Consider the following 11,938-nt stretch of genomic DNA (forward strand, 5'->3'; position numbering starts at 1 on the left):
ACATTGTACCGAACGATGAACTACACATTTTACTACGAAAAACACTACGTAAAAAAAGTTGTTGGAAACCGGCCACAAAACCACAAGAATTAAGGAAAATTTGACTTTGCATAAAATTTGCACACTACAAAATTAGCACTCTTCTAAAATTCGCACTCCACTAAAATTCCTGTCCAGCTGACAAACACGAATTGTTCATATTTTCATTAAAACTTTATTTCAAAATGCGAACAAAAACTCGCCTCAAAATTATCTCTTCACAAAAATGAACAATTCTTCCTCCTCCTCCTCCTCCTCCTGGATTTACCAAACCGACCAAATCTGTCCCTCTTGTTCCATAATCTTGGGCCATGACACCCCCACATTTTTCGCCATCCACTCCGTCGCCATCGTTCTCCTCACGGTGTCAATATTATCCTGTTTTTCCGTCCTGATCAGTATTTGGCTTGACTGTCGAGCCAGTTTGACCTCGTTGTGCGACCAATCGTCACGATTTCCCTTCTTCATCGCCACGACAGACGCGATTTGGTGCATTTCCAATTTGTGCGACCATATTTACCTCGTCACCAACAAGACTTGTCCATCCGAGGGGGTTATCAATGTTATGGGTGCAGTGATGACGTTTGGGTTAGGGTAAGAAGCTTTTATTCAGATAAGCTCTTATCATCTCATAATTATCTATGAACTAGGTATCAACAACTCATGCACGCCGGTCTTGCTGTCGACATGTATTTCAAAATTTGCAAAAATTACGCCATCCGGGCCGGACTGGGTGAATGGAAACTCCACGCTTTCACGTGGGCGATGATCACTGCGATGGTCACCGTCTCAATTTACACGGGGGCATTTGGCTGCTCTGGATTTTGGTGAGGATTTCCATGCAAAATTTATTCTAAGTTTTTTTTGCACTTAAAAAAAATTTTAATTGCATATATTTTTGAATTAATTTAGATTTTTTTAAATATAATTTTGGATAAAATAATGATTTTAAATGACATAAGCCACGCCACAGCATGCGACGCAGTTCTTTTACTTATATTTGTTAAGCCATTTAAAAAAATTTTGAACTTTTGAAATTTTTCTGGCAGGATTTACAACAACGTTCAAACCCAAAGTGGTCACATGCTCGCCGCCTTTAGCGCCCTGCTCGGGGCGACGCTCTGTTTCGCCACGTCCGCGAGCTACATCTCCATCAAGAGGATGGTCGATCGCCACGAGCTTGAAAATGAGGGCGCCGTGATTCACAACGATTTCCACGCAACCGCGACCCACTGTTTGACCACGTATATCGCCATGTGCTTCCTCGTCTACTGCCCCTTGTCGATCGCGTACTTGGCGTTTCTCCTGGAAACGGCGTACTTCAAGGTTATCGAAACCACGACGGCTTTGGTGGTCGTCGTGTCAGCCAACTCTCTCGGATGGGCGAACGCCTTCGTCTACTTTTACAACAAGAAGGTCAAGTTAAGGAGAAATGGTGATAATAATAATGTACTGGAAGATGGTGATGTTAGTCGAAAACGAGGAGTGACAACGTCTCCGTGTCGTTTGAAGAGATGTATGTTTAGCCGAGGTAATGTTGGTGGGGGGACGAGGGGAAGGTTATCCGTGGCCACGATAAATAGCACGATTGGAGAGGATAATGATGATGACCATGGCAGGACGACGTGGTATGAGACGACTGCATTTTAAATTAGGTAATGTCGCTAGTGTATAAAAATAAGACTGATCATGTCGCATAATAATTTTAAATAAAATTCTACAATTTTCTGAAAAAGCATATGTAGCTGTCTTTTGGCGTATGACATACGTACATATTATTATATATTTACACGCACGCATGACGTTATTTTCACTTAATACCGACAACCGATATATGTAACGTGCATAAGCCAATAAAAATGAGTTTGAACTTCACCATTAAAAAAATTGGCAATCGAATTTCATAAAAACGGTTAAGTATGTATTATATAATTCGATATAATTAATTACAAATCACAATTTTCCATTCATTTTACAGTAAATCAGTATTTTCTCTTAAAAAATTGTCAATTCGATTTCACAATTTTTTTTAGCATCGTGTTATCAAATAAACCGTTAAAACCCATGTAACCAAGGGGCGAAAGGAGTATGTCATACGTCAAAGTGAATATCAAATTATTCGAAAATTTGTTAAGATTGACACTTCTGACGTGTTTTCGACGTGTGTGTCTTATTTGTGTCAAATTTAACAGTTGATAACCCTTATGTGACCTTTATATGACCTCTGAGGTCAAAATGGAGGTCACCATTGAATTCTGGGTTAAATTTCAGTTCAAATTGACATAGATATGTCCTATGACCTTTACATGACCTCTGAGGTCAAAATGGAGGTCACCATTGAATTCGACGTTGAAAAATAGTTAAAAATGTCGTGTCACATGCCAAAACTGACATGTGACACTTTTTCGTCACTTTTCGTCACTGTGACGACGTCATCGTCCCAGGTGACGATGTGACAGTGTCCATCTTCGAACTCGTCCTGTCCATTGACGTTAGGAGTTTATGTTCAAAATTTCAAGTGTCTATGTCTCATAAAAATGAGAGTGAATCCGATTTGCATGTGATTCCGTTCGTATATTTTTATTTTATTTTCGCAGTCAATTCGTAGTATCTTTAGAATATGCTTACATATTAATTAGCATCGCATAAGCGGCAAGTAAATTACGTATAAATTACATAAATGCGTGGATTTATACCGAGTTAAAATTAGTTTGAATTGTAGCTCCATTAATTAAACCATATTTAATAATATTACTTGTAGATATATTTTCTACCACAATTGCGGAACAACTTTCCCATTAAAAATATATTCCACTATCATCCTGTTGATCATCAAGTCTTGTATGATTGGATTAGTCTCAGTCGCTTCAACCTCCCTTCCGACCCAAGTCCCGTTAACCTTCTCCAAAATAAAACATAGTTCCGAACCTTTCAATCCAAATCCTTTGACGAAATTTTTCCACGCATCCGAATCCCTCTGTTTCACAATTACATTAACGAAGCCTACTAAAATCCACTCTGCCTTTGTCATGTTGGTAGCACTTGCAAGTAATTCAGTGAGATTATTTGTGGACACCAGAGTTATGTTTTTCGCATTAAAAATCCCATCGATTCGTGCATCACCCGAATACTGCTCGACTAAATTTAACTCAAGCAGCTCGACCGGTTTGTTCGTAGGATTTGTCGGTATTTCAAATTGAGCGTGTTGTAGAGTCAGTTTCTCCAAGGTGTGAGGAAGCCAGGTGAAATTTTGGAAAGCATTTTGATAGCGCATGGATTGTTTGAATATTAGGTTTTTAAGTCCGGTGAATTTCTTGATGAACTCGGTAAAATTGGAAAAATTGACCTCATCTAGGATTAATTTTGTTACATTTGTTGGGCTAAAGGTTTCGGGTGGTGGGTGAGATATTTCTCCATTGCTTAGAGCCACGCTTCGTAACCAGGTGGAATTATCACGGGTTGCAGCGTACAGAACTTTTTCATTAATTTTGGTGGAACCGTAATCCCAGAAAATTCGAGACTTTAGGATGCCGTTTGTATGATTTATATGGAAAAGCTGAATGTCATTCTCAACAAAGGAAACGTCCACATCTTCTGCAGCAATAGACTCAAATGAAGTATTTTTTGGGGACGAGGTATTTTTTGTCGTGATAAAAGCGATTATTGAGCTTAGAATGTTATCTTCTCTTCTCCAGCGTTGGTAATCCGCATCCCGCACGAGTACCTCGCCGTGAACTATTAATTGTTTCAGTTTAGGGAGAGAAATTGTCTGGTTGAACTTCCCAGATCGGGTTACGTTAATCAACTGAATAGATTCTAGCGTCTGCTGGTTAGATTCTAGAAAATGGAGGAATTTGTCACTTTCAAGTGACACGTAGGGAAGAAAAACAATGTTTTTGAGACCAACCAGGGAATAATCTGGTTTTACATATTTTATCGGGCACCCCCCTATAAGCAACGATTTTCCAGAAATATCAATGCTACAGCTGCAATTTGACACCAATTGGTTCGTGTCCTTACGCAATTTTGTAATTACAGCGTCAGAGTGGGGTTTAATGTTAAACATGTTGTTGTTTATTCGTAATTTTTCTGCTGCATCGTCAATATATCTTCCCGTCCAGATTTTAGAGTTGGCATCCTTCTCGAGGATAAAACTGGTAAAATTTTTCCTCAAAATTCCTAGTTCCTCTAAAAATTCTTTAATATCTTCAGAAACTTCTTGGTGCCAGTTATCCGTTTTATACTCGTAGTAAATCCATTGCACGTCTGCCATCCTCATTATGCTCTTTAGGAGAGGAATCGACGGAAAGTATGACTTTATGGAAACTCTTTTCGCATTATATAACCGGTCCAACTCATTAATTCTCAAGTCACAGTCCAAATTTAGATGGTCCAATGCAACCGGGTTAGATGGAAATGGGCCCGTTAGAATTAACCTGGTGAACTGCAATGTAAGATTTTTAAGGGACACGGGCAACAAGGTGGGATCCGTCGGTTCAAACGACGAAGGACTGTACGCCAAGGATTTTAAATTTGTGAATTGCTTAATCCAAATGTCAACTTTTGTTGCAGACCCAATTAACGGATTGAGCACAAGGTTCTGAACGTGCTCCGGATATTTTACTGGGCCAAGTTTGTCCCTTGAAATGGATATCAATGCAATCGTTGTGAGAGGCGTATTCACACTTTGCAAGATTCTGCTTTCACCTGTTTTCAGAATTCCGGCATCATGGTCAATTTCAAAATAAGTTTGGCCTTCAACTATGACGACCAGGTTGACCCGTTGTAACCAAACGTCTTCCCTTTTCCACGACGTGGTCGCATTGTTCGTGGTAAAAAATATGATGGCGAAGGCATCTAGGTAATCTTCTTCTCGTTTGCGATCTATGTTAACGTAGAATGACTTCAATTTTGGTAAATACACTTTTTTCTGGTCTCGAAAGGTCCCTTGAATCGTAACTTTGTTTAAGGTGATGGACTCGAGAGTTTCAGAATGGAGTTGAACAAAGGCGAGAAAATCGTCGACTTCGATGGTGACGTATTCAAGGAGGATGAGGTCCTTGAGTCCGGTGAGATTGGCGTATTTGCTGGAGTGGAATACTTCATATTTTAGAGCGACTCCTTCCAAGATGTAAGTGGTGCTGGTGTCATTTTCGGTAACATTATTGGTAAAAGTGGTGCTATTTTCGGTAACATTGTTGGCAGAAGTAACATTTTCACTTGCCAGTTGTAACAATATAGTTGAGTTAAGGAATGTAAGTTGCCTAATTTCTGCTTGGATTTGCTGACTTGCAGTGATGAGAAGGGGCAGAAGCACAATTAATAAATTTATTGTGCCCATTTTGAGCAACTAACAAATAATTTATTTCACCTTTATTTAAATAAAATCACTTTTGCTTTACATATAACACAAGATATCAAGAAAATTCACGCAGTCATTCGTAACTTTATAAAACTCGTGAAATTACAAATATTTTTTAGGTAAGGTAACTTACAATTTTTTGCAAACTTGCTCGGATCAAGGGTGTCTTTTTATTTTAAGCAAGTTTGTAAAATTAAGGATGTTACAAAAAGCAAGGATTTTGCAAAATTATCAAGGTCTGTGTGAATTGCGTGATTTTCAACAAACTTGTTTAAGATATGAACGAAGATTGCATTTTATTCCGCTGTATGTAACTCACAGTTTAATCGATAATGAATGAATTCTCGCATATAGCAATTTATTTCTTGGAATTGTCGGTATCAATGATGATACCGTATCATGTTTATAAATACTTAAGTTATAAAGCATCTCCGTACATGTATCTATATCTTCTCAGTATAAGCCCGAGGAAGGGCTTACGTAATTATCAGAGTGTCCGTCTGTCTCTGCGTCTGTCTTGCGTATCATGTCGACTTTGGTTTCAGAAATTTTCAAGAAAGCTGAAATTTGCCATAAAGGAGGACGCTAATGCCTTCTTTTCGATATTAATTCATGACCTAATTTAAGAATTGACAAGCGAGTTTGCTACATGTTCAAGTTGTGATCTTACCATTCCACAAATTTACATAATGTTAAATTGCAGGTCGAAATAGCAGTAAGTAATCACTTTATTACGTTTACGTGTGTTTCTTGCAAGTGGTTGCTTACATTATTTGCACCCGAAAAATGCTACCTTGCGACAACAATTTCTCGGGCTAAGCAGCACCCAGTTTTAGTCTACTTATTTGCATCTTGACTGGACTCGATTATTCAATAAATATGATTAAACTATAGTCAATCTGTCAACGTTTCGTCGCAATCAATACAAAAAATTAAGTTCGCTTTGTAAATATGTACATGGGTTGATTTAGCAATTTCAGTATTATGACAGCAAAAAGAGCATGAACGGGCACTTCAAGTTCAAGTTCGACATTTGTTACGAGGTTTCTTACGAATTTTCATATACCTAATTAAGAATTTGAATTCCACTCTAAATACTTAAAAATAAGTAAAATTGACTTAACATAGAGTAAAATAGAGGATGACATAGGAGTTGGATAAATTTTATCCGATTGTTTTGGTTCATCAGTAAATGTTGCATAACCAGAGAGAACTTAAATTTTTGGACCAACAATGTATGAAATATCTGTGCAAAGCATACAAATTTGGGTTCACGTATCAAATTTTCATAGCAGTTGAATTTTTCAAAATACGAAATATGTACATATATATTCCAGACTATTTTATCAAGACAATTCACTCATTGTTTGTAACCTGTGCAAGTTTTTGAAAAATACTTTGATGAATTTGTAAAATTATCATTACTAAATAGATAACTTGGATTGAGTTTTAATTTTTCATACAATTTTTATCTGGCGTTAAAATTGCCCAATTTAATTTTTGTAATATGCAAATCTTTTAAAACAATTTTAAAATCTTTCGTAAAAAATTAGTATGAATATTTCATGTCCTTTACGTCCTTTCCAGATTTTTTCCGAGGTGATTTTCTCGGGTTACGCCTTTGCGTATATATCAAAATGATATGAATTTTTGTACAAACGTTGGTATATAACTTGACCCATCAAAAACAATACCCAGTAATTGGATAACTTCCTTAAATAATTTAACAGAGTTTACAAAATTAGCGTGAATTACGTTATAATTTCTTCACAATTTTCATTTTTGACTTGTTCTTGTCTTTTTTTCCAGATACGGAAACTTATCCAAGACACCCCTGAGGCCACGATTAATCAAACGTGCGTTACGAAAGGTCAAATTCCCGAACTACTCGAGTGCATTGACGAAATCTGCGTCTGCTACAAGACTGGAATTTGGGCGGTGATAAATCTCGAGGAGGAAAATGGAGCCTGTGTCAGCCCAAATGGGGCCTGGTGAGTAAGATAACCTCTTATCGATCTCAGCTAAAAATTGTGTGCCCAGTTTTTGCAGGTGCATCCACTGGGAAATGATGCTACGAAGGTCCTCTCCAAATGCGCGGGTCGCGGAAGGTCCAACCCTCCCGAGGAAAAATTACCCCTGCTTTGTGATCATGGGCGTCTGCGTCGGGGGCAGAGGACCTGTCGCCAAATCCAATTTGACACATGCCTCGAAATGCTTCGTTAGTGGGGTGAATCCCACTTTTAGACCAAGTTAGACATCAGTCGTAATTAGTCGATGATGACAATATCTAGTTTTACACATCAAATAAAAAATTAATTGATTATCATTTTGAATGTAAATACTTGGGTCTGTAAACGACATATCTCAGACATAAATTAAATTAAGCAGATCAAAATAACGTGCTGCAAACTCTGTAATGTAAATATTCCTGGAAATTTATTTGAAGTTGTTTCGCAAATTTACTCTACAACTGGACATGCTCCAAGATTATTTTGTAAACTACAGATATTTGCAAGTTGTAATGTGAAATACGACCTTGCCGTGAGCACGCCTAGTAATTTGCAGTTACTAATTTACACTTTCATTGAGTATTTCAAGGATTTGTCTGTAAGGCAAAATACGAATTTTCCTAGAATTTTGGAATGCATTGATTTTCATAACGCACACTTAATAATTAAACGATTACAAAATATCGTTTGTTGTCATACTTTTCGTCATTTCTCCAAACTTGTGGATGTTTATGGAACTAGAAAATTCGGTATGAATTACCTCATTACATGTACAATTGACAATGCTTCAGATGTGGTTGGGATGAAAGCTTTGGTAAAATAGTTTAGAAATATTGAAATATTTGAATGATTGCGACGTTCTTAATAAACTTTGAAGATGGAACCACGAATAACTTAAAATTTTAGGTTTGGTTCATCTACTTCTAATTCCAAAGTATTTTGTACCGGGACCACTTCACCTATAAAATTTGTACATTTAGAAGTATAATTTTGTCAAAATTATACTTCTAAATGTACAATTTTTTGTGTATTTCTCCTCATTCAGCGAAATATTATGTACACGTTATTATCCATCTCTATCTCCACAAAAATCGAATCACAAACTGAATTTCAAATGACATTAAGACTACATACTCAAGATGACACAACCACAATTAAATCTTTATTTAACAAAACAAACCATATATTAATAATAGAAACATGTAAGTCAATTCATTTAAATTTTAAGGATTAATGTACCCGTGCAGTGTGACAACTTATACCACCAATTTTTGTTTTACCGAACTTTGAACTTTCTCCTTCCACGAGAATTATAAGAATTCTGTTTTGTCCAAGCATGAGTACAATTCATTTATGAATTAATCATAAACCTCATCAAGAATACCATAAGTTTTCAAAAACAACTGGTTTCAAATATTTCTATGACCGTGTTGTCTACGTATGTAGATGCAATGCACACATATTTACATATGTACATGGATGATTTCTCTTATAAAAATGACAATAAATTAAATTTGCGTAACTCTTATAGTATATTTTTTATTTATATCGAATATTCTTATTACTTTGTATCCTATACATAAATTACGTATTGATAAGGAATTGTAACTTCTTTCATTTATCAATCACTTCGTTAAATAAACCGTATTAAATATTACTCGTATATTTAATACCAAAATTCAGAAACAACTTTCCCATTAAAAATATAATCCACTCTTAGCCTTTTGAGCATCAAGTCTTGTATGATTGGATTATTAATACTCTCCTCAACCTTCCTTCCGACCCAAGTCCCGTTTACTTTCTCCAGAATAAAACACAATTCCGAACCCATCAATCCAAATTTTTCAATGAGATTTTTCCACGCATCCAAATATATCACATTTGCATTCGAGAACAATACAAAAATCCACTCTGCTTTTGTCATGCTGGTAGAGCTTTCAAGTAATTCGGTGGGTGGGTAGCGAGACACAAGAGTGATGTTTTTCGCATTATAGATCCCATCAATTTTTGCATCAGTAGAATACGGGTATCGACACTCGACTAAATTTAACTCGAGCAGCTCGACCGGATTGTTCGTAGGATTTGTCGGTATTTCAATTTGAGCATCTTGCAGCGTCAGTTTCTCCAAGCTGTTGGGAAGCAAGGTGAAATTGTGGAAAGCTCGATAACCCCTTGATTGTTGGAGTATTAAAGTTTGAAGGGCGCTGAATTTCTGGATGAACGTGGTAAAATTGGAAAAATCTACCCAATGTAGGATTAATCTTGTTACATTTGCCGGATTAAAGGTTTCGGGTGGTGGGTCAGATATTTCTCCATTGCTTAAAGCCACGCTTCGTAACCACGTGGAATTCTGACGGGTTGCAGCGTACAGAACTTTTTCATTAATTTTGGTGGAACCGTAATCCCAGAAAATTCGAGACTTTAGGATGCCGTTTGTATGATTTATATGGAAAAGCTGAATGTCATTCTCAACAAAGGAAACGTCCACATCTTCTGCAGCAATAGACTCAAATGAAGTATTTTTTGGGGACGAGGTATTTTTTGTCGTGATAAAAGCGATTATTGAGCTTAGAATGTTATCTTCTCTTCTCCAGCGTTGGTAATCCGCATCCCGCACGAGTACCTCGCCGTGAACTATTAATTGTTTCAGTTTAGGGAGAGAAATTGTCTGGTTGAACTTCCCAGATCGGGTTACGTTAATCAACTGAATAGATTCTAGCGTCTGCTGGTTAGATTCTAGAAAATGGAGGAATTTGTCACTTTCAAGTGACACGTAGGGAAGAAAAAAAATGCTTTTGAGACCAACAAGGGAATAATTTGGTTTTGCATATTTTGCCAGGCGTCCTCCCAAAAGTAGCGATTTCCCGGAAGTATCAATAGTACAATTTGAAATAAGTTGGTCCGTGTCTCTACTTAATTTCGTACCTATAGCGTCAAAGTGGGGTTCAATATTAAACAAGTTTTTCTTGATTTGTAATTTTTCTGCTGCACTGTCAACATATCTTCCCGTCCAGATTTTAGAGTTGGAATCCTTGTCGAGAATAAAACTGGTAAAATTTTTCCTCTTAATTCCAAGGTCCTCTAAAAATCCTTGGACATCTTCAGAAACTCCGTCTTGGAGCCAATCCACCTTTGTATACTCGTAATAAATCCATTGCACGTCTCCCATCCTCATTATGCTCTTTAGCAGAGGAACCGATGCGAAATATGACTTGATGGAAACCCTTTTCGCGTTATATAACCGATCCAATCCTACTTTAATTCTGTCCACCTCGCAGTCCAAATTTAGATGGTCCAGCGCAACCGGAACCGATGAGATTGGACCCCTTGGAATTAAGCTGGTGAACTGTAACGTAAGATTTTTTAGAGACACGGGAAACAAGGTGGGATCCGTCGGCCCAAAAGGTGAAGGACTGTAGGCCAAGGATTTTAAATTTGTGAATTGCTTAATCCAATCATCAATGTTTCTTGCAGCGTCAATTAACGAATTGAGCACCAAGTTCTGAACTTGCTCTTGATATTTTACTGGACCCAGTTTATCACCTGAAGTGGATGTCAATGCGATCGTTGTGAGAGGCGTATCCACACTTTGTAAGATTTTGCTCTCACGTGATTTCAGAATTCCGGCATCATGGTCAATTTCAAAGTAAATTTCGTCATCAACTATGACGACAAGGTTGACCCGTTGTAACCAAACGTCTTCCCTTTCCCAAGACGTGGTCGCATTGTTCGTGGTAAAAAACATGATGGAGAAGAGGTCTTGATACGTCTGACCTTGTTTGTGATCTATGTTAGCGTAGAATGATTTCAATTTTGGTAAATACACTTTTGTCTTGTTTAGAAAGGTCCCTTCCACAGTGACTTTTTGTAAAGTGATCGACTCGAGAGTTGCGAAATGGAGTTGAAGGAAGGCGAGAAAATCGTCGGCTTCGATGGTGACGTATTCGAGGAGGATGAGGTCCTTGAGTCCGGTGAGATTTGCGTATTTGGTGGAGTGGAAGACTTCGTATTGTGGAGCGATTCCTTGCAAGATGTAAGTCGTGGTGGTATCATTATTGGTAACATGGTTGGCAGAATTCGTGCTATTTTCGGTCAAATTGTTGGAAGAAGTAACGTTTTCATTTATCGGTTGTAACAGTGAGTCTTGGTCAAATTCTGCTTGGTTGTTTTGTTGACTCAAAGTGATGAGAAGGGACAGAAGCACAATCAGTAAATTTATTGTGCCCATTTTTACCAGCTGAATTTATTACAACTTTGTTTTAAGAAAACCACTTTTCATGTATAAAAGTTATTGAGGCAATTCACACAAGTTTTTCGTAACTTTGTAAACTTGCAAAATTTTACAAAATTTTACGAATATTTTGATAGAAAATTAGCCTACAAATTTTTGCAAACTTACTCAGATCAAGTCATCTCTTAATTTTGTAAAAGTTTGTTAAATTATTTTACAAACCACACGGATTTTACAAAGTTATCAAGGACTGAGTGAATTGCCTTTAGTACATATTTTCCACACAAATCTTGTTAG

General features: G+C 37.2%; 2 protein-coding genes across 5 annotated transcripts; one reads left to right on the forward strand and one right to left on the reverse strand.

Moving 5' to 3' along the window:
• The first annotated feature begins 138 nt into the window (after positions 1 to 138).
• LOC110849360 lies at positions 139 to 7,944 on the forward strand. Of its 4 annotated transcripts, XR_004834667.1 has the most exons (5): positions 139 to 633; positions 690 to 866; positions 1,089 to 1,694; positions 7,211 to 7,392; positions 7,442 to 7,943. XR_004834667.1 is itself a non-coding variant. In XM_035851124.1 (4 exons), exons 1-3 carry the CDS (start codon positions 266 to 268, stop codon positions 1,687 to 1,689), a joined length of 1,146 nt encoding a protein of 381 aa, XP_035707017.1. In that variant the 5' UTR covers positions 139 to 265; the 3' UTR covers positions 1,690 to 1,694; positions 7,211 to 7,944. The 4 variants fall into 4 exon arrangements, 3 of the variants coding, with proteins under 3 accessions (XP_035707017.1, XP_035707016.1, XP_021952458.2); XM_035851124.1 differs by having other exon boundaries at positions 7,211 to 7,944; XM_035851123.1 differs by lacking the exons at positions 7,211 to 7,392; positions 7,442 to 7,943 and having other exon boundaries at positions 1,089 to 1,777.
• Positions 7,945 to 8,550: 606 nt separating this feature from the next.
• LOC118435299 lies at positions 8,551 to 11,938 on the reverse strand. Its single transcript, XM_035851122.1, has 2 exons — positions 11,914 to 11,938; positions 8,551 to 11,681 (listed from the first exon to the last, which is right to left on the reverse strand). The coding sequence occupies exon 2, from the start codon at positions 11,636 to 11,638 to the stop codon at positions 9,077 to 9,079; it is 2,562 nt and encodes an 853-aa protein (XP_035707015.1). The 5' UTR covers positions 11,639 to 11,681; positions 11,914 to 11,938; the 3' UTR covers positions 8,551 to 9,076.

Source organism: Folsomia candida, unplaced genomic scaffold (genome assembly GCF_002217175.1).
Source record: "Folsomia candida strain VU population unplaced genomic scaffold, ASM221717v1 Fcan01_Sc004, whole genome shotgun sequence".
Classification (NCBI taxonomy): domain Eukaryota; kingdom Metazoa; phylum Arthropoda; class Collembola; order Entomobryomorpha; family Isotomidae; genus Folsomia; species Folsomia candida.